This window comes from Nyctereutes procyonoides, unplaced genomic scaffold (genome assembly GCF_905146905.1).
Source record: "Nyctereutes procyonoides isolate TBG_1078 unplaced genomic scaffold, NYPRO_anot_genome, whole genome shotgun sequence".
Taxonomy (NCBI): domain Eukaryota; kingdom Metazoa; phylum Chordata; class Mammalia; order Carnivora; family Canidae; genus Nyctereutes; species Nyctereutes procyonoides.
This window is the reverse complement of record NW_026575129.1, coordinates 2,412,298-2,433,796: the sequence shown is the minus strand read 5'-3', so window position 1 is coordinate 2,433,796 and position 21,499 is coordinate 2,412,298. Positions and strand designations below refer to the sequence as shown.

Below are 21,499 nucleotides of genomic sequence, written 5' to 3'. Positions count from 1 at the left end.
TTGGGCAAGGAATTCTGGAACTCGAGGGAGTGCGGGGATGGGGGGACAGGACAGGCTCTTAATGGGCTGCACCTGGTCCGAATGGAGCCATCTAAAGCCAAGGACCAAGACAGGGAACATCTTATTGCTCAAATATAGGGTGATACCATAGGTTGTTTCTGAATAATTAAGGTTAAAAGCAGCATCTTTTGTGCAGAAAAAGTTGGGGACCAGGGAATGAAGGCTGTAGTCAATGGGGCCAAAGTTGGGCTAAACCTTCAGGACAAGAGTGAGGAAGAGTTGATAGATACCTTGGACTTTTTAACCTGGGGATTTTTCAAGTTTCTTGTATTTTCTGTGTTTGTTTCTTCTTTGCTCTCTTAACGTTTATAGTCAACTCTTTGAAAGCTCTATTCAGTCTTGGTTAAGGAAATCCAAGGAAAGGATTCAATCTTTGCTTGAGCAAGGATATTTAAGTGGGGCAAAACACTTGGGGGACAGCAGAAATTCAAGTGAGAGAACCCAAAGAAGAAGGTACATTTATGGTTCCACCCTTCCCCCTCCACATGCACTCCTAAACATTTTCTTTGCAGAGTTAACTTCGGAAGTCTTTTGGAGAAAGAAGAACTCCGTAGTGCAACAAAACTGCACGAGGCTCCCAGTGCCTGTTCTTTCTCTGTGACAGGACCCCTATGCCACCTGTGAGGTGACATGTTACGTGACTGCCCTGTATAGAGATACTGGTTCCCATCCTTCCTTGTAGCTAGGTGTGATGTTTCGGCCAAGTTCTAGTCAATGGGATTGGGTGGAAGTGATGTGTATGACCTCCGCCTTGTTTGTCTAGAGCAAGAGGGATGCTCTCCTCTTCCCCTCTGTCCTTCCTGCGTAGATGAGCCACCCTGAAGAGCGTGGACAGGGTGACACTCCAGCGGCTGATAACTTCTCAAGCCCACAAATACAGAACTTGTACCACCTCTCGAAGGGAATGGATTTACAAGTTTAATTTCTCCTGTTTAAAGAACTCCCTTTCATCTGCCTTGAAGATACTGGGTTGTCTCCTAACCCACACTTACTTCCTTGTAATTCCCAAATTGTATAGATTTTGATCTGAGCACACGTCTTTCTAGGTTGACATCTTCTGAGTTTTCATCTGACCTCAAGGAGGATGTCTCCGCATTTCCTCAAATTCAGTATCTTCAGTTTTGTTCTCTGCCTTCAGTTAAATGGTACTTTAACTTAAAAGGCTCTTGTCTTCAGGCTGGTGACCCAGCCAGGAACCTACAAATGTAGATTGGATTGAATTAACTTGAATTGAACTTCAAACAGCAGTTTCTCTTTAAAGAGAACGTGAAGTAAAAAAAATTAAAAAAAAAAAAAGAAAAGAAAACATGAAGTTTCCAGACAAGTTTCCAGACTTCATAGGCCTGGCTTTCATGTTCAACCCCAAGGAGACAACATGAAGCCACGGGAGAAATGAGGACTTGGAGACAATTCTTTTGCAGGAACTCTTTCTTTCTTTCTTTCTTTCTTTCTTTCTTTCTTTCTTTCTTTCTTTCTTTCTTTCTTCTTTCTTTCTTTCTTTCTTCTTTCTTTTTTTATTTATTTATCCATGAGAGACACACAGAGAGAGAGAGAAGCAGAGACACAGGCAGAGGGAGAAGCAGGCTCCCTGCAGGGAGCCTGATGCAGGACTTGTTGGGGGGGGGCCAGGATCACACTCTGGGCCAAAGGCAGACGCTCAACCGCTGAGCCCCCCAGGCGTCCCAGGAACACTGTTTCTTCATCTTCTGTCCCCATCTCACCTCAATTTCCTGGCCAGTTCCTATGTGCCCTTCATGTCTCAGCTTAGTCATCACTTCCCAGACTCCAAGACCAAGCTGGCTTCCTCTCTGATATTATCTCATGGCCTCTAGTACTTGTGTGTGTGTGTGTGTGTGTGTGTGTGTGTTTTCTATACACACTCATGTTTGTATTTATTTCTCTGTCGTCTTTCTTTTTCAACTGTAAAGGCATGATATAGCCATTATAGCCACAGGTCTCAGCCCAATGCTTGGCTCACAGACAATGCTCAATAACAATTTGGCAAATGAATGAGTGAATGAATTGTTAATGGGCAGATGAGCAATGAAAAGCATTGTCCTTGACTCTTCCCTCTCTTTCCTATATCTAGAAGCAAATCATAGGCTCTCCCTTAGAAATATTTCTAGCCTCCAATCACTTATCACTTCTTCCACTGCTCTTATTCTGGTCCAAGCAACCATAGTTTCCCCCCGGATTATTGAGTTAGGCTCCTAGCTGGTTTCTGGGTTACCACGTCTCTTCTCTTCTCCCCCAACACACACCAATCTTGCAGAACAAATGTGAGGAAGTAATAAGTGAGGTCCATGTTGAAGATAGCAGTTTTGTTCCATCCAGAGCAGGAAAGCCATGGGGAGTCCTTTCTGATGTTTTAACCAGTTCAGAGAAACACCACTGTTCTTGGTGTCCACTGAAGTAGGTATGGCCACATGACCAATTTTGGTCACTGCCCTGTGAGAAAAAGTGATGGATGCACTTTTGAGCTGGAGGTGTGATGGTGAACTTTCCTTTGCATCTCCCAACTGCCTAAAGTACACAGGTGATGGCAGGCGCTGGAGCAGCCATCTTGGACCACAAAACAGAAGCCAAATGTTGAGGAAGACAGAACAACCAATAAAGAAGCCTGGGTTCCTAACCTTTTGGAGCTGCTATATCAGTCTTGGAATGTGAGCCTTGGATTTGGAACATCAGAGAGAATAAAATTCTATGTTTTTTAAGCTACTTTAACTTAGGGTCTATGTTACAGCTGCCTTAATATGTATCCTAGTATATATTCCCCTCCCTATTGCACCCACTTTGTGGGAAGAAAAAAAAAAAGCTTATGCCAGGAAAATGTATATGGAAAAGTCAGTATCCCTCCTGATGGGCGATTTGGGGGACATCTTGAAAATTAAGGGAGAGGACAATAAATCCTTGTTCTAGCGCAACCAGTAAAGAACTATCTCCTGCCTCAAAAGACTCTCTGGTTCCTTATGTTAGCGTCTTGGGAAAGCCTGGGAGGGTGAAGAAGGCAACTCTACTGCTTGGTTTCAGTCCCTAATATGAAAAATTCCTTTGGGGAGTGAATAAGAGAATTAGTTTAAGCTCTGGATTTGGGGGCTTTAGGGGGCTTAAACAGACTTTTAACAGCCCTTCATCATCCAATCACCAATCATCCCTGAGGTCCCAATGTGTGAATTTTAATCACATTCACTTGGCATCTCCACCCAGGGCAAAGTCTGAGTATTCAGGATGCACCATGGTGTTGAAGCTGCTGCCCTCCCCAGCCAGAGTGCCAGCAGCCCAGGGCCTGCATCTGGGCAAGAGCTGCCCACCAACAAAGTAGGTTTCCCGACAAGTCTCTGCAATATGGAAAATTTTCAGATAGGTTTCGATTAATATCAATCTGTATTTGGGTCAGATAGAAGATATGAATTTGTGACAAATTTGTTAGACTGCATGCATCTTCTCACCAGTTGTTTTCTTGGAACTTACTGGTTGACAATTTATTTTTGATTTCTGACTCCCCTCTTCCCTAGATGCAGATCTATTGATAGAACTCCTCCGGAGATTTACATTATTTCTTCCCTGAAAGTCTTAATCACAAATATTAAAGGCTCATCTAGATACCACTCTTTCATAAACTAGGACTTGTGGGGGGCCGAACCCCCTGAGGTTGTTTGCAAATACATGCATTTTCATGAGAGGAGGGCCACAGCTTTCATCAGATTCTCAAAGGGATCTGTGACTCCCCAAGGGGGAAAAAAAAAAACACAAGTCTTTTACGTGTAAGAGTTTCCATCCCAGCTAGTGATGGTGATTAGGGAAGCAGTAATTTGGCATAGTACTAACTTATTTCCAAACTGTCCTGGTCCAAACCTCCCACTGCCATCAGAAAGATGTGGAAATCATTCATCTAGGGCACCTGACTCTCTTTGAATTCCTCTTTTAAAATCGGAACATTCTATAAAGGGTATTATGTTAACTCCTAGCACCGAAGAAAGTTGGTTTATCAAATTGCTTTCTCTGTTAGGATCCCAGCCTCCTGGGTGGGGAAGCTGGGAGGTTCAGAGAACATAAGCTAGACCTACTTGTCAGGTTTTTCTCAGCTTCCCAAAGGGTGCAATGCCTAATGGCCAGAGGCCACCAATGGCTGAGTAATTTAATGCAGGGCATGCTGAACTGTAAGCTCCACTAGGCCAAGGATCTGCCCCCTGTTCATCTCTCACCAGGGCCCAGCTCAGTGCCTAGCACACATAGTTAGGTGCTCAGTAAACACTGGTTGGATGAATAGGGGAAAGTGTGTCAGCCACCTCATTGCCAAGTTGTATGGATAATGTGCGTTTCCTTGTCCGGCTCAGAGTGGTTCCAAACGATAAAACAGAAATCAAGAAAGGGTTAACATTCTAATTAGAAGTAAAGACTGAGGTATCACCACTTCCGGATACTGGGAACGTGCGTATGTACACACCGTGATGTGAAGAAGGGCTCACAGGCTGTCCGCAACCTAATAAAACTGAAAGGCCAGAGCTACCCTCTTAGGGAAAGCTTTGGAATAATTTATTTAAGACTTGTTTTCCCCTATGTGGTGGTTGAGACAGAGTGGGTGCCTTTTCAGTACTTTGATAAAGTTCGGAAAATGACGTGGAGAGAGTGAGAACCCCCGAGGCCCTTCCGTGCGGGGTCTCTAAGCTGGTGGGCAGCAGCCTGCGCTGACGCCTCCCGCCGCGCCGCACCCCTGCGTCTGCACACCTGTTCCTGGTCACCCGCCGCGGCCCGGCCGAGCACCCCCCGCCCGGGGCCTGCGCCTGGGGATGGCCCGGCCGCCCCTCAGCTCCTCCCGCAGACCTGCTCCTCGGCGCCCAGCGTCCTCGAAGGCGTCGCTGCGAACCCGGCTCCCCCAGCGGAGCGCACGCCGCGGCCCCCCGCCCCCTGGTGGCCTCTCTGCCGCCCCCCGCCCCCCCCCTGCCCCCCGCCCTGGTGGCCCCCCTGCCGCCCCCCCCACCCCCGGTGCTCCCCGCCCCCTGGTGGCCCCCCTGCCGCCCCCCCAGCACCCCCGGTGCTCCCCGCCCCCTAGTGGCCCCCTGCCGCCCCCCGCACCCCCGGTGCTCCCCGCCCCCTAGTGGCCCCCCTGCCGCCCCCCCCGCACCCCCGGTGCTCCCCGCCCCCTGGTGGCCCCCCTGCCGCCCTCCCCCCGCACCCCCGGTGCTCCCCGCCCCCTAGTGGCCCCCCTGCCGCCCTCCCGCCCCCTGGTGGCCCCCCCTGCCGACCTTCCCGCCCCGCCGGACCGCGCGGCCGGGCGGAGGGAGGAGGCGGCGAGGCGGGCGCTGCGCCCCCCGGGGGCCGGGCGGGACCGGCCCGGGAGCCCCTGGGGGACCGCGGGACGGCGCGGCGGCGGGAAGGCTGCGGCGGCCACTTCGGGCGGGCGGGCCGGGCCTGCAGAGGAGTTGGGCTATTTTGTAACTGCACCATCCACCCAAGCCTCATTACCACCTCCTAATGAGACCCCTTTACTCCGTGACGTGCAACCGCTCCATCTCATTAAGGAAATCGCTCTTCAATGCTGATTATTTTATTTGCAGCCATAATTATATTTCTTTCGGCTAAATCACGGTTTAATCGAGCCCACATGGAGGGCAGCAGCACTAATTACGGCGGGGGATGCGGCGGCGGCAGGCGGCGGGCGCGGGCCGGCTGGGGGTGGGGGCGCTGGGGGTGCCCGGGCGGCGGGCGCGGCCGGGGGCCCGCGGGCGGGGAGGGGCGCGGGCGGGGGGCGGGGGCCTGGGCTCAAACACAACAACTTATTACTTCTAATTCCCCAACTGTCACCAAATCACCTGCACGAAACAAGAATCTAATTTGTTAAGCTGGCATGTCTGCAGATGGAAGATCGATCTTCTCTGTAGATTTCTCTAATTGAGTGAATATAGACGCCCGGAATTAGCCGCACTCGGGCTGCCGGGAGGGGGCAAGGGAAGGGGTGTAGGGAGACAAGAAAGGGAGCGAGGAAGGGAGAAGAAAGGAGAGAAGATGGAGAGCAGGGAGAAGGGGAGAAAAAAAGGAGAAATGGGGAGAAAAAGAGAAATAAAGAGGACACGAAGGGCGGAGGCAAAGAGGGAGAGCGGAGAGAGGAGAGGAAGGAGCGGGAAGACGAAAAAGGCAGAAAAGAGAAAGAAGGAAAAAGAGAAAGGAGGAAGAGAAAATAAAGGGAAGAGGGAAAAAGAGGAGTGAGGAATGAGGAAAAAGGAAGAGCAAAGGGAGAATGCTAACGAAAGAAGGAAAAGACAAGGCAACAGAAAACCCTATTTGAGGAAGGCTCATTACCTATGGAATTAGATCTCCCTCCCCTACCCCACCCCTAGGTGTAGAGTAGCGGGGAAACCTCGCCGGCAGTCGGTCGGCAGCGGGACTAACGGCCCGCGGAGAGGAGAAGGTTGGGACGGCCCGGCGGGGAGCCAGGGGAGGGGCGGGCGCCCGCGGCTCCGAGGCCCCGCTTACAGAATTACATTTGTTTTTCTTGTGATTTTATTAAAAGTCACTCCTCATCTCCAGAATGCGTGAAAATATCTACTTTCCACTCAGATACACCGCATTAACTTGTTGGAGGCGAATTTGTTTGTTTGTCTATTTTATTTATTTGCTAGATAAGATTGATGCAGTCTTATTAGCTCTATATCTAGTTATAGGAAGAGATAAGGATGAGATGTTTTTCTTTTTATTCCAATTACCAGCCTTGTCACCTAACTGAATAACTGATATATGATTATTTATCCTGAGTAAATAGAAATCAGAAAAGCACTGAACTTAACACATACAAATAAAATATCTATGTCGCTTATTGTATTCCGTGTGGCTAATTGGGGCCATTAAAATTACAGGGCTAAAGGCAAAAGAGAGAGAGAGAGATACGGAATCAGGGGGCGGGTTCTGATCCGTCATTGTTTTGTGTAGAGCTTTCTGCCCTGAGTTGTTAAAAGGCAAAGATAGAAGAAAATAAGCAAGGGACGGGCCCCAGCGCCTACGAAGAGTCAGGCGGGTGGGCCGCATGGTCACAGTTTGCAAACTTGAATGTGTGGGAAACTGTTTACTGCGGAGACCATTTCTCGTTGAGCCCGAGTGTCGCCGCGGGCTTTCCAGAAGGGCAGGACTCAGTCTCCCCCCGAGCATCTGCGGCCGTGGGGTCGCCCTGGGCACCTCCCCGCGGGTCGCGTGAGCCCGCAGGGCGCTCACGAAGTACACGCGCGGCCACCACGCAGGCCCCGCTCGCTGCCTGCGCTTGCGGAGAAGCAGCCCCGAGTGTGGGTCCTCGGCTTTTAGTTCACAGGCTGGGGAGCCCGGGTCCCGTCTGCCAAGAGTCTTCGCCGCCCTGGGCTTGGGCGGCGGCATCAAAGGGACACCCCTGGTCTCTGCGCTTCCGGCCGGGGAGGCCTGGGGAGTGCGAGTTGGGGCGGGACCCAAGCCAGGTGCCTAGGGGTTAGGGCGCTCACTGTGCCCCCGGGCCGCCGCCCCAGGCCAGCCGAGGAGGCCTGCGCAGTGGCCGGGCGAGAGCACTCGGCCGGAGCCTCTTTGGCTTCGGTCTCTTTTGCTGGGAACCTCAGGAGAGTTCTTTTATGCAGAGGAGTGTGGAAGTGCCTGTCACCCTCTCCCAGAGACTTGGCTGCCCTCCCAGATCTCCTTCCTTCCACTCACCCCACCCTCACATCGAGTCCCTTCAAACGAACCATACACACACCAAGCAGTGCCAAACTCGAGCGTGCCGAGATGCGGACCACCGACCCCTGTCCCGGACGGGGGTGGGGCGATGAGGCTTGGGGCTGGGGAGCCTCCATTCTGGCACCTGGGGGTAAGATGTAGGAGACGGTGGTCACCTTTGTTTCAGACGCAGTGGACAGAGAGCTTCCTGTTTTTTTTTTTTTTTTCTCGACTATTTGCCCCTACCCTTTATTCTTTTTGAGGTTTTAAGGTAGGCCCGAGGAACGCGATCTGATTTGCCACTGTGTTTGGGTTATTGCATATCTGGAAAAGTAAACAGGATTGTTCAAGTCACTTGATTTGTTTTCTGTAAGCAAATAATACCCAAAAGCATGGCTGTAATTTACCACGAATTAAAATTGATTCTTTTCATCAGGCAAGAAAATAGGAAAATGTGAGATCGTTAATTATTGAGGGAGGCGCTCCTCATTAAAGGGAACAATGTTACAATTCAGCATTTAATAGCAGGGATGTGAATAATAACGCACCATATCTCAGCCCACTGTCTGCAAAGAAAAGAGAGCAGTTTACAAACAACCCAAGCAGCCGAAAGTTATATTTAATAAACACCCGAGGTTTCTGTATGTGGAATAAACGATCAAGGAGCTGGGCACGCTACCCCATTCTTCAGGAGCACCTAGTATAAATTTTTATTCTTTCTGTCTGTCTCTACAAAAGATTCACAGTGAGCACAGAAATACAATTAGAGAGAAAATCAGAATTACAAACCTAATTAGCATAAATCCATCATTAGGGCCCTGGCTGCCAGGATCTCCCACCCCATTCCCCTCCCCATCCAACTACACTATAGTTCTAAATCTTTCTCTGGATCAGGACAGCGAAGCAGGAGGGAAGCCACCGATTTGGTAGTTGCTGTGCTTGTAGTTTACAGAACCGGCAATCAAGGTTTTGATTTAATGTATATACATATATGCCCGAAAGCCCACTTGTCTCCGAACTACAAAGTTCTCAGGCTGGGTCTGGGCGCTTGGCGGTCGGGAGCGGGAGCAGGAGCCGGAGCGGGTTCCCTGGCCTCTAAATGCTGTTTGTGCTTCGTTAAAAAGGAGAAGGGGAAAAGAGGAGAAAGGAAAAAAAAAAATGATTTCCCTGTGCATCGCCCCTTGGCAGGCTCTTGTACAAAATTCAATCTCTATTTTTTATGAGAGGTAAACTGTCTAAATAAATTTTATTAGGGGCAACCAATATATTTTCTGGTAGTTCCCTTTGTTCCACTTCTACGTGTGTGTAACAATCTAAAACCTATTTATTGAGGAAAAATCACTGGATCCGTCATAGAAAATCCTTTTACTTTGCTTTGAAGTGATTTCTGAAGACATTCTTGTCATTCCGAAGATTTGGGGGCCATTGCGCTAAAGCCTTGCCTTGTTAGGGACTTCAGTTCCCATGATCATGTGGGAAATGCCTTAAATTATCAATAGCAATGGGCCTGACCGGCACTTTCCCGGCTGCCTCCGGAACGTGGGAAGATGACGGGGAATAAAACTCTGGTAAATACCTCCCAGGCGCGGCCCGGGTGGATTCAGACATTGGCCAGGAAGAGCCGCTGAGGGGACCGGGGCGCAGGGCCGGGCGCCTGACCCGGGCCCATTGTCGCTGCTCGCCACGCCCGCTGCCCGCGCTGCCACGAGGCCCGACGCCCCCGCCCGCACCCCTCCCGCTCTCAGATTTCCCTTTCTTTCCTTTTTTTTCCTTTCCTTTATCCGCCCCCCCCCCCATGCTTATGCTCTGAAGTCTTGGAAGAAATGATTTAGTTTGTTTATCCTGCTATAAAAATCAAGACCAATAGAAAAGTCATAAAATGAAGCGGACTATCAATCACGCCGCAACATTGTTATTCAGCGGCTACTAACAGAGATGGATAATCCTTTGATTTCGTCCCATTGTTATTACTCTGATGTGTCTTCACATTAACTATTACACATTTATTTATCGACCTGAAAGATAGAACAAAACAATGTACAAGCGAGTGCGCGCGGGAGGCGGCGGGCGGCTGCCGGGGGCCGCAGGGGGAGGCCGGCAGGTCTCGGCGCACGCGAGGGGCCCCGGGCCGCGCCCTTGGGCCAGCGCCCTTCTCCCCGCGTCCCGGCCTCAGCGCACTTGCGGTTGGGAGGAGCAGGGTGGGCTCCCGCGCCCGGCCCTCCGGCTCTCCCCGCCTCTGCCCCTGCGCGCCGGTCTCGGAAGGCCCTCTAATCTCTCCCAGCAGGACACACCCCGCTGCGAACCCCACGGGAGGCGCCAGGTGCGCCCTGGGGAGCACGTCCGGGGCGCCGCTCCTGCCCGGCCGCTGTCTGGCCTCTCGCCCCGAGCGCCGGGCGCCGTCTCTTCTAGGATTGGGGTGTTGTTTGGGGGAGGAGAAGGTTTCTACTGGAGAGATTTTATTTGCTTTGGTTTAGCTGTTCTCCCAACCAAGCCTTTCCCGAAAGGACACTAGGTGTCTGCCCAACACCCTGGGGGCTTCCGAGCAGACCGCTGTCCCCCGGGCTCCGCCAGGCGACTGCCCGCCTTCCCGGGCCCCGGCCCCCCAGGCCGTGCTGCTTGTGGCGGCCGCTGAGGCTCGGCCAGGCCCACAGCTTCCGAGGAAGCCGTCTCCGTAGCTTGGAAGGAACCTTTGTGGCTGATGCCCGGCATTCACGCGCGCGTGTGTGTGTGTGTGTGTGTGTGTGCGCGCGCACACGTGTGTGTGCACGGGAGGAGGGGAGCAGGCTGCAGGAGAGAAGGAGGAGGAAGCAAAACTGCCCCAGAGTTCGCCTTGCTGCCTCCTTTGTCTCCTTGCTCGGTCCCTGTCACGCATGCAGCTAAGGACACACACACACACACACACACACACACACACACACACACACACATTCCTCGCGCATCTGCTCTCAGGCAGCATTTCCAATGTTTTGTGTAAGTCAATTGGACGGCGAACAAAAAAAGCCATTTGCTCGGTATTATTTAAAACAGACTTCATAGGACCACCCTTTTGTGGAAGCTTTATTTGCACTAAATGAATAATCTTAATTGCATCACTCTCGAATTAAAAATCAATGTTAATCAAGTTGAGGGTAGTAAATATCAGTTTTCATTGTGCCTGGGTAGAGGGCATTTTTCTTGTGCTGCAAATAAAAATACAAGTCAAATAACTTTAAAAGGGCATTATGTTCTGCTACAAATACAATTGAAACGGATTGTTTAGGAGCAGATCAGAAATGGTACAGAATTTTGCACTTAATTTCCTCAGTTATCATTTACAATAAGAACCTCTGGGCTTGACAGCCAAGTCTAAACAGTAGTAAATTAGTACAAATTTATACTGATTTTACTCTAATAATCGTAATAAAAGCTTATAGATTTGGCACTAATTACATAAATGCCTAATGATCTTGAAAATTACTCTGGTTAGAAATATATTACTAATCTAAACTTTGTTGTTGGCTGGCTCTGAAAAATCAGAACATTAGAGATGGTTCGCTTCACTTGTGCAAAGCACTTTAAATTGTTCAAGTAGTTTAACATATTCAAGAAGAAAATAAAGAGCATTTAACTTTATTTACAGCCGTAAGTGGAATTGGGAACCGAGCTGAACTTAGAAACTTTGACCCAAAGAGCAGGATGTGGGCCAGGATGCAAGCATGGGCCTGGCGGAGGAGCGGGAGCCGGGCGGCGGGAAGGTGCCGCGAGCGCAGGAGGCGACACCGCACTCGGGGCCCTGAGACTGACTGCGGGCCCCGGGGGCGCCTGGGGAGTTGACTCCTTTTGCCCTCTCCCAGCCTGCTGAGGGGGGTGGTCCTCTTTAGGCCCGGGGGTCCCGGCAGGGCCGCGGGACCCCGGGCTCAGGCCTGCTGGGCGGGTGGAGAGGCCGCGCGGGGCGCTGGTGGTGCTGCGAGTCGGCCGGCACGAGGCGGCGGCAGGCGGGCGCGGCCCGGGGCGCGGGCGCCTCGCGGGTCACGCGGGGGTCAAGCCCTGCGCTGCCCTGTGCATCGCCTCCGGCCCACGGAGCTCCCAGGTTTTCGGAGCCTGGGCCGCACCTTGGAGGACGCAGGGGCCAGGGAAAGGACAGGTGTGACTGGGGAGAGCAGCGGGGAAGCGCTAAGGAGGCCGTGCGCGGAAGCCCGGGGCGAGGCCCAGGAGCCTCCGCCGCGTTGGCTGCTGCTCGCGGCTGGAGCTGCCGGGGCTGCGGCCACCGCCTCCTCCGGGCGGGCGCGGGCGGGCGGGCGGGCGGAGCGGGGGACTCGCCCGGCGCTGACATTTGCAGGCTGCCCTCCTGATTGGTCCCCTCGCCGAGCTGCTCACGGGTTCATTCAACTGTTAAGCACCTCCCCGTCTCTCTAAAGGACATTATAATGCAAGAAGCCCCCTTTTTAACCACAAACCGAATTTTCTTTCATTTAGGTGATCTATATATATCTATATCGTATAGCTTATAGCTTATATCTATTTTAAATAACTTAAAGCCGCTAAAATTTGGGGGGGAACAGCTTTCGCCCTGGAGCGGTGCGCGATGCTGTCTCACGCCGACCTCCTGGACGCCAGGCTAGGTGAGTGCGCGCCTCTCGCCCGGGCAACCAGGAGAAGCCGGGGCAGGAAATTGTCAATTTGTTCCTTATTTTACCTTAATGCGCCCTAAATGGACTAATTTCTTTAAAAGTAATTGTGCTGCATTAAAGTTTAATTTGATTTAACATCGTCTTTAAAAAAAAATCTATGGAATATGTAGATCCAAAAAAGGTCTAGGGAAATGTTGTTACTTTTTGTTTTTCCTTTTTCCCCCTTCCTCCCTCTCCCTTATTATTATTAATTTTTTTTGAACTGTGATCTACCCTGAGATAATTTGTTAGGAGGTGTTTTTCTTTCTCTCTTCCCCCTCCTGTTTGCTTTGACTTGGGATTTTTTTTCTCCCCCTTTTTTTCTCTCTGTCCCTATTCCCTCCTTCTCTACCCCTCATCTGAGTATGGTTGAATTTGTAAAAATCTGACATCAAACGAGAAGCCGCTGCAATCAAGGCAGATTTTCTAAGTGTGTTCCCTGAAAAAGGAGAAAAGCCAAATTCATCCCCACAGGCATTCCCGCCTGCAAGGGACTCAGCGTTGCCAATGGCTGAGAGGAACGCGCTTTTTTATTTCTCCGGAAAGAAAAGTTGAATTCTCGAAAGTTTGATTCACTGTTCTGTCTATAGAGTTTCCTTGAGTTTCCTTAATGCGGTCTGTGTTGCTGGGCTCTGGGTTTCCGGTTTGGGAATCTTTGGTGATGGATGTGACTCCATTTTCCAAACACTTTCTCTGATTTGAGGGGGAGGCGGAGCTGATTTGGGTTGATTTCAGAGGGCGGAAGGCTTGGAGAATTATTCATCTTCCAAAAGTGAGAGGTAATCGGCCGAGGGCCGGAGGTAGAGTTCGCTAAGCTGTCTAGACGCAGGTGGGGCAGCGACCAAGGAATCATTTAATTTTCTTTCTTTCTTTTCTGCCCTCTCCACCGGGTGCAAGGATTGCTTTCGCGTTCCTGGGGCGTCAGGGGTACGGTTCATGAAAGGGACTCGGAGGCAGGTTTCTTTGCCGGGACTGGGAGTGTTTCATTGCGGGAGATACGAAAGCATGTGCTGTTTACTCCGGGAGCTGGCTGCGGACAGAGGGAATGGGGCCGGGACGTGCCCTTCCCGCCTGGCCGTCCAGATTCCGGGGAGGCCAGCAGAACAGCCCCGGAGTTTCCTCAGTAGGGCGACCTGGGGCGCGGAGGGAGCCGAGGACGGGGCTGCAGGAGGACCGCGCGGTGAGGACAGTCCCTCCTGGCCGGGCCGGGCGGGTAGTGATGGAGATCCCCTTGCCTCCTCAGGTATGAAAGATGCTGCCGAGCTTCTGGGCCACCGGGAGGCGGTGAAGTGTAGGCTGGGCGTGGGGGGCTCCGACCCTGGGGGCCATCCGGGGGACCTAGCGCCCAGCTCCGACCCAGTCGAGGGAGCCACTCTGCTGCCCGGGGAGGACATCACCACAGTGGGCTCTACGCCGGCCTCGCTGGCGGTGAGCGCAAAGGACCCGGACAAGCAGCCGGGGCCCCAAGGCGGCCCGAACCCCAGCCAAGCCGGCCAGCAGCAGGGCCAACAGAAGCAGAAGCGCCACCGGACGCGCTTCACCCCGGCGCAGCTCAACGAGTTGGAGAGGAGCTTCGCGAAGACTCACTACCCCGACATCTTCATGCGCGAGGAGCTGGCGCTGCGTATCGGGCTGACGGAGTCCCGAGTGCAGGTACACCGGGCTTGGGCGCGGGGGCAGAAGCCCGGGGGGGGGGGCGACTGGGCCAAGGAAGCGGGGCCTTTGCCCGGCCAGGGGCCTGGGCTTGCGCTTCGGCGGCCTGTGAGTTCCACGGACAGGCAGGGCCCCGATCTCCCGCCAGCACAGCCACATTCCCACAGAAATGGCTCAAAAGCGAAGCCGGCGTCGTTCGACTGTCAGGTCATCCGGTTCGTCCTGAGAAGGGGAGCTCCGCGTCTCCCCGCCTCCGCGTCTCCCTGGCGGCCACCCTGAGCGCGCGCTTCCACCGCAGCTCGAGTTATTGACAAGTACTTCATTACCCCGTAACGAGCTTGTGTTAGGCGTCTGGATAAACGGGGGAATGCAACAATTACACCGAAAACTTGAAAGGGGGAGAAAATAAGACATAGTGGCACCTTCAAAAAGAATCCACACCTGCGTTTCACGGTGTAGCTTTATTCTCCTGAATATCACTCTCCCACCGCTCTCAGGCAAAATACCCCTAGCTTTGATGTTTGCAAAGGCTTTAAACTTTGATGGTCTACCGGGGCGCTAAGGGCGGCTGGAGAGATCCCCCCAGTCTGTGAGCCCTGGTTTTCCCCTAAGGAAACTGGGGATGGGGTTAGGGGAGGGATGAAGGCTTTCTGTCGTAGATATCTGATCTGAAGAAGGGACATTTAGGGCAGGAAAGATTGACAGATACTAGACGAAATCATTACTCACCCCTTGTTCTCATCCAACGACCCTCCAAGTTGTAAATTATATATAACTTACAAAGTCACACCTATAACTTTCCTGAAAATTGGGGAAAACAAATATAAGCCCGGCATCTCAGGTTTTTTTTTTTTCTTTTCGCTTTTTGGAAGAATGAAAACAATATACCGTATTTTATGGATAAACGCTGGAGGTGAAATTCCAAGGCGCGCAGTTAGTCTTGAGCTATCCAGGGTTCTGAAAATCTTCCTTTCCTGTCTCGGACGTGGTATTTTCCCTCCGTCATGCTGGGTGTCAATTATAGCTCTAGGCGCTTTAACAAATTAAGTTTAAAGATCTCAGCTACTTTACATTTGATCTAAGAAGTAAGAGACAAGGGGCCCATAATCACAGTGTTGAATATTTCTGTCTCTGTGCGACATTTTAAAGATAGTCTAACCTGGAAAAATAGCATGTGCTTCTGTTCTAAATAGTCAGCAAGTGAGTATCATCATTGGGGACTTAAAGTCGTCAGATTAATAAAGAAATAATCGAGGTATAATATAGATGAGTATTTTTCCTCAATAGAAGTCTGGGTGGTTTCATTAGTGAACTTTGGAAGCCCTGAACCATAGGGGCCATTGAAATGAACACCCAAAGAGTGTTCATTGCATTGTGCAGCTATATATTATTAATGCTTTAAATTTTTTTTGCCTACTTCCTCTTTTTTAAATCTGAAGTTGAGTCCAAACCTTAACAGAAATATACAATTTCAATAAATCCATTACTGCTAATGATAATACTGGCTTGTTAAAATCTTGTAGGTTCAAAATTCATAAATTTGCTTTTTCTCCCTCAAGAGAAATACTACCTAATAATTTTTGTTTTAAAGAGTAAAATGCTGTTGCTTAATGCTTAGACATAATGGTAATTAGTTTAAATTAAAATAGAACTTAGAATCACAAATAAAATATAATCGGACAACTGACTTTATGAAAAAAGAAAATGAGGTCTATTAAACTTTATTAGGTTTTCCAAAGGTTAATGGCAGTGATTCTTTTAATAGAAAAAGTTGTAAATGAAATAAAATACAAACTATGTAATAGAAACAGTTATTTTCAAAAAGTACACAAAAGAATAATCAAGAAGAAAAAGACAAAGTACTTTAATTGTTCTAGCATAATGTTCAACAAAAGATAATAGCTTGAGGCTGCTGATAGAACAATTTAATAGAATGGCAATTTCAATATTTTTAAAAATAATGTTTCATAGTTTAAAAAGTAATCAGATCAACATAACCTTCTTAATTAACATTTCAGAATGATTAACATTATGTAATGTAATGCAAAAATAATTTATGGAAAATGTATTTACTTCACAATTCACTGTACCATTGCTCCTTGACCAAATTCAAATTAAATAGTAATTGGTTTATGTTCTTATATGATGAGTACTTCATAGTTTTCCTTATAGTTAACAGATTGCCACACATTCTTTTCAGTGTGTAGGCCACTGCACTGATTAAAAATGATCTAAACATTTAATTTATTAGAATTCTATGTTTTTAAAGATGCTTTTAAATTTTGGACTAACTGATCCAACATACTTATTTTTATCTCCATCTGGTATATATCATGCTTATAAGTATTTATTAAAGCACCTCTATTCACATGGAGGCCAGTTCCATGTCTGATATCGCTCCCTTTTTCTGGCTAGTGTAATAAAACCATTCCTTTTATAGCATGCCATTATTAGAAACCAATTTCAGAATTATTTATAACCTGGAATGGCTTATTAAGCAGCAATGCGAGAATCATGCAAATTACGCGATCAAATGCAATATAATAAGCATAATCATTAGTCTCTAGCACGGATTAATTAACTTTCAATATTTTATTTACATAAAAACCAAATCAGTGAAATAACTTCTGCACAGTCAGGCTTGCCTTTCAATATTTTATACGAACAAAAATAATGTGCTGTAATTCCATTGACCGTGTCCCCCAGAATGGCCCTGTCACCTGCCACATCTTAATAGGGGGACAAGCTGAGAGTATTTTCTAGTTTTCTAATGGAATGAGAAATTGCATTTTCTTCCTCTCCCAGCACTATTAAAGTGTAATGAATTCGGCCCAGAGTTCACGGCTGGCTGATCGAAATGAACCTGAGATCTCGGCTTTAATACAGCTCCCCAGATTTCCTCCCAAATCTTCACATTAATCATTTGCTGGATTCCAATGAGATCTTCATAAAGCGTTTGCTTCGAGGGGGAAAAAAAAGTAATATTCTCTCTTTCTCCCTCTCTTTCTCTATTTCTGAGCCATTTATAGTTGGGGAATTAAACGGGCTATATATTTTAAAATACATTTACAGTATGTCTATATTACTGTAACAGCAGATATCATGAAAGTGGATTTTTAAATTCCAACCTCCATTAGATTCTCACTGTTGTATTAAGCATTTTCTGAGAAGAGCTGCATTTCAAACTGAGTACAAAGTTGGCCTGTGGCTGCGGTTAATATATTTTCTGGAGTTGTCATCTGTGCATTCTCAAAATCTCCCTTAGGTTTTGCCTGCATTTTAATCCGTCATGCTCTAGTTTTCAAGTGGAAACATTCACATTTTTAAAAACATATGCATCATAGCTTGGAACGGAGGTGCTCAGACCCCATGCAGATTTTTTTCCCCAGCCCCAGTAAGCCATGAAACATAAAAAATTTTGTAGCCATCATTTGACTACTAACCCTCAAACATAATTGAGCACGATTTTTCGATTATTCCTATAATATTTAGTTCTTTAACAGCTGTTCTTTTCCACCTGTGCCTGAGGTTCAGAAACCTGTCTAGCGAGTGGGTTTTCTACTTATGTTCTATGGGGGCAATCCCCCCCCACACCACCTTCTTTCTTTCTTCTGCTTCTCTTTCCACTCCCCCCCCCCCCAGACATCTGCCATTCCCATCTCCCACTGCCCATTCCAAACATTTAAACATTTCGGACTCACTGACGCTTTGCAGGATGTTAGTAGCCCATTTTTATCGATACCTTTCAAAATATATCCGGGGGCAGAATGTGAGATGGGACCATTTCAACATAGACACTGTCCCTGTCTAGAGCTCCATCCGGTCTACCTCCCCCTATTCCAGCCTTGGATGGGGAAGGCAAAGTGACCTGTGACTGCAGGTCTCCTCGCTACGCTTTCCTTGGCTCCTGTGGGCTACTCTCTACTCGAGGCCTCTAACAGCTCAATTCTCAGCCATCAGCATTGATCCCAGTTACTATTGAGGGCCCCCGCAGCCTCATTAATCCGTCGTGCCACCAACTCAAGGGGCTTTAGCAAGTAAGAGACTCGGCATCTTTATACAATCCGGAACTCAGGGTAGGCAGAAACATGGGAAATAGGGTAGAAATCAGAGAAAGATAAAATGGTGGGCAATGGCACGAGTATGGTAGCAAGGCGAGGGCCAATCCAAAGGTGGGCGATAATTCTAGATTGCAATGCTGTTCAGACTGTTAAGTGTCTCCACTTGCACGGGTGTAACACAAGTCTGTGGATAGCTGGCTTACTGAGAAGGGGTCAGGTGCATCCTTTATCTTGCAGAATAAATACTAAATATTAGCTTGGATTAACGGGTGAATAATCTTTTGGTCATGAATACAGTCAAATTGTGTTTGCCAAATTCTAAGAGGAGACTCAGTCAGTACCTGAGCTGTGTCTCGCATCATTTATATTTGTGCACAGTAAACCTCGGACTGACTAGATGTTAAACTGCAAGCCTGCCAGGCATGCGTGCTGGGAATTATTTTGTTAAAAAAAAATCAAATTCAAACATGGGGAGACGGGAAGCTACCTTGGTCAGGCAGCTTACTTGACATCTTTCAGGAGAAACTTTCTTTCCTCTGTGATAGTGGATATGACACTAGTAGGCAAATGTCTGGTAGGTTCAGAAATTCAGGGTTACTGTGAATAAAGAACGAGTAGAAGGTTTGTTTTTATTTGGAGCATACTTTGTCAAATACATCACCTTTTAAAAGGTATGTGAATATCGGGTCTACGCAAAATCAAATTTGATTCATGGCTAGTGTGAGCTTTAAATTTGAGTTTCTTTAATTCGTGGTCAGAAAATTTGCTTTCAGTTCATAGATGAAAAGGATGAAACAGAGAGGAGGGCTTGAGGAATTGGAGGCCTTGTAGTCTCGGGTCCTCAGTAAGTTCCTGAAAATAGACTTGCAGGCTCCAGGGCTGGGGCTTTGGCAGCGGGTTCCAGCGCATCTGCACAGCTCAGATGAAAGGTGCCCTTAGAGAGGTTTGAGCAGGAGGCAAGGAGACTTGTAGCAGCAGTACCAGTCACTAGGAGTCACAAGTCACAGCGCGACCCAAACGACGACACCGTAGCTCAGTGCCGCTCGCTTTCCCGCATGGATCACTATATTAACCTCTCCGCACTGTCATCCGTGGCGTTGGGGGCTTTCCTTTGTCTTTCGATTTTGAAACTGGCTATGTCGTCCACGGCCCTTCATCAATTTCCAAATTTCCAGCGTCTCTGAAATTTCTGTACCCCATCAGTGTTATAAGGCACGCTATTAAGCCACATGGGTACACATGTTTATCTTCATTTGTACACCGGTGGGTCCAATTCTGACACACGCCTGCCTGCAGACTTGCGCACGTAAGCAGTGCACGGACTGTGGCGGCGTGCAGCGGCGCGGTGTGTGCACCGAGGGTAAGCGCCCCGGGGCACTAGCGCCCAGGACCCCGGAAGGGGGCCCTTGCTCAGTGCAACCCGCCAGTTGTCTCGACTTGCGAAGACCCCGCGGCCCGGGCCGGGGGGCGGGGGGGCGGCGGGTGGAGGCACGCGGGGCACGCGGGGCACCCGCGCAGCGCTCGGGCCCGCGCCTCCGCCGGCTAACGGCGCCTTGTGTGTCTCCCGCCCCGCCCGCTCCAGGTCTGGTTCCAGAACCGGCGCGCCAAGTGGAAGAAGCGCAAGAAGACCACCAACGTGTTCCGCGCGCCGGGGACGCTGCTGCCCACGCCGGGCCTGCCTCAGTTTCCGTCGGCCGCCGCCGCCGCCGCCGCCGCCATGGGCGACAGCCTGTGCTCCTTCCACGCCAACGACACGCGCTGGGCGGCGGCCGCCATGCCGGGCGTGTCTCAGCTGCCGCTGCCGCCCGCGCTGGGCCGGCAGCAGGCCATGGCGCAGTCGCTGTCCCAGTGCAGCCTGGCGGCCGGGCCGCCGCCCAACTCCATGGGCCTGTCTAACAGCCTGGCGGGCTCCAACGGCGCGGGGCTGCAGTCGCACCTCTACCAGCCCGCCTTCCCCGGCATGGTGCCCGCCTCCCTCCCCGGCCCCAGCAACGTCTCGGGCTCGCCCCAGCTCTGCAGCTCCCCGGACAGCAGCGACGTGTGGCGGGGCACGAGCATCGCCTCCCTCCGCCGCAAGGCGCTAGAGCACACAGTCTCCATGAGCTTCACCTAATGCAGCCGCGCCCCGCCCGCCCCGCCCCCAGGGCGCCCCGACGTCCCCCGGCGCGCGCCCGGGCCCCCGCTCCCTGCCCGGGCCCTGCCCCGGCGCCCCCCCGCACCCCCCCGGCCCCCGGCCCCCGGCCCCGGCCCCCGCCACTTCCCGTCTAGCGCTCCGCTCCCGCGTTCGCCGTCGGGCTCACCCCGGCCCGCGGGCTCCAGCCGCCCCCGCCCCGGCCCGCGCGGCCCGCGCTCGCGCCCTCCTCCCGGCTTCCGCCTGGCGGCGCGCTCCCCTCCACCCGCCCGCGCCCGCGCCCGCGCCCCCGGCCCGCGCCCCCGCCCCTCCTCCCGCGCCCGGCCAGAAGCATCCTTCCCGCCATTTTACTTAACAGGGAGTCGACTCAGGATCTGAAATCAGACACCAATGGACTGGTTTGTGGGCAGAAACACACCCCCCCCGCACTCTCGCTCACTCTCAGACGCTACACACACGCCCCCCCCCCCCCGTGCACCCAGGTCACACACGCACGTGCTCAAGGGACAGCACAATGTTAGGGATTTTCGTCTTAAAGGAGGACAAGCATCTGAGGGCCCAACTGACATCACTTGGTTTACCCCTGTCTTCTCCGCCCCATTCCTGTTTCTTTCCTCTCCCGCCGCCCCACCCCTGCCCCATCCACGCAGCCCTCCGTTGGCTTGCAAGAGAACACCTTTCTCTTACTTTTGTTTTCTTAAGCACAACTGTGTGAGGTCACGGAAGGGAGGCTTCTCAGGAGGCACCTGCCGGTGGACTGGGCTGGACTGGGGTAGACTGGGGCTGGACCAGGGCTGGACCGGGGCTGGAGCGGCCTGGAGCGGTCACGTGACGAGGAAGAGGCGCTCTCACCCATTTTGATAAGTCTTTAAAAGGAAGAATAAAGTCAAGTAAGAACATTTTCCTTTTGTAAAAGTAAAAGCCACATCTCTCTTCCGGATCCTTCAGGACTGGGGTTCGTTTGCTTCCCTTCCGTCCCTCTCTCCTCGCTGCTCTGTGCCCTAGGCTGTGCCGTGGCGGCCCGACCTGGCCGCCCCCTGGCCACCCCCTGGCCGCCTGGGGCACGCGGACCTCCACAGCCCTGCGACTTTGTACAGAGAAACACAATCAGCTCTTTCTGCATGTGCTGGTCAAATCCAAACCCAGAGAACAGAAGCGCTTTCGAAGAATGAACAAACATGTGAAATAGGATGTTTTGTGTAGATAAAGCATTCTTGTTACATACTGGTCAATTTGTGATATGTTTTAACTTATTGTCTGTGCTTATTTATGGAATT

At 50.7% G+C, this 21,499-nt stretch overlaps 2 protein-coding genes across 2 annotated transcripts; one reads left to right on the top strand and one right to left on the bottom strand.

Annotated features, from left to right (window-relative positions):
* Positions 1-3,246: 3,246 nt before the first annotated feature.
* LOC129521025 (translation initiation factor IF-2-like) lies at positions 3,247-10,437 on the bottom strand. Its single transcript, XM_055342225.1, has 5 exons — positions 10,256-10,437; positions 9,770-10,133; positions 7,059-7,464; positions 5,307-5,472; positions 3,247-3,442 (listed from the first exon to the last, which is right to left on the bottom strand). Exons 1-5 carry the CDS (start codon positions 10,435-10,437, stop codon positions 3,247-3,249), a joined length of 1,314 nt encoding a protein of 437 aa, XP_055198200.1.
* A 1,855-nt stretch (positions 10,438-12,292) lies between these two features.
* Positions 12,293-20,204, top strand: OTP (orthopedia homeobox). Its single transcript, XM_055342206.1, has 3 exons — positions 12,293-12,329; positions 13,621-14,030; positions 19,674-20,204. The coding sequence occupies exons 1-3, from the start codon at positions 12,293-12,295 to the stop codon at positions 20,202-20,204; spliced, it is 978 nt and encodes a 325-aa protein (XP_055198181.1).
* The last annotated feature ends 1,295 nt before the right edge of the window (positions 20,205-21,499 follow it).

Coding starts and splice junctions, on each gene's coding strand:
- OTP (XM_055342206.1), top strand. CDS start 12,293: ATGCTGTCTCACGCCGACCTCCTGGACGCCAGGCTAG. Junction 12,330..13,620: donor CCTCCTGGACGCCAGGCTAG/GTGAGTGCGCGC, acceptor TTGCCTCCTCAG/GTATGAAAGATGCTGCCGAG. Junction 14,031..19,673: donor TGACGGAGTCCCGAGTGCAG/GTACACCGGGCT, acceptor CGCCCGCTCCAG/GTCTGGTTCCAGAACCGGCG.
- LOC129521025 (XM_055342225.1), bottom strand. CDS start 10,437: ATGCCGGGCATCAGCCACAAAGGTTCCTTCCAAGCTACGGAGACGGCT. Junction 7,465..9,769: donor CCTCCCGCGCGCACTCGCTT/GTACATTGTTTT, acceptor CGCACTCCCCAG/GCCTCCCCGGCCGGAAGCGC. Junction 3,443..5,306: donor CGGTCCGGCGGGGCGGGAAG/GTCGGCAGGGGG, acceptor ACCCAAATACAG/ATTGATATTAATCGAAACCT.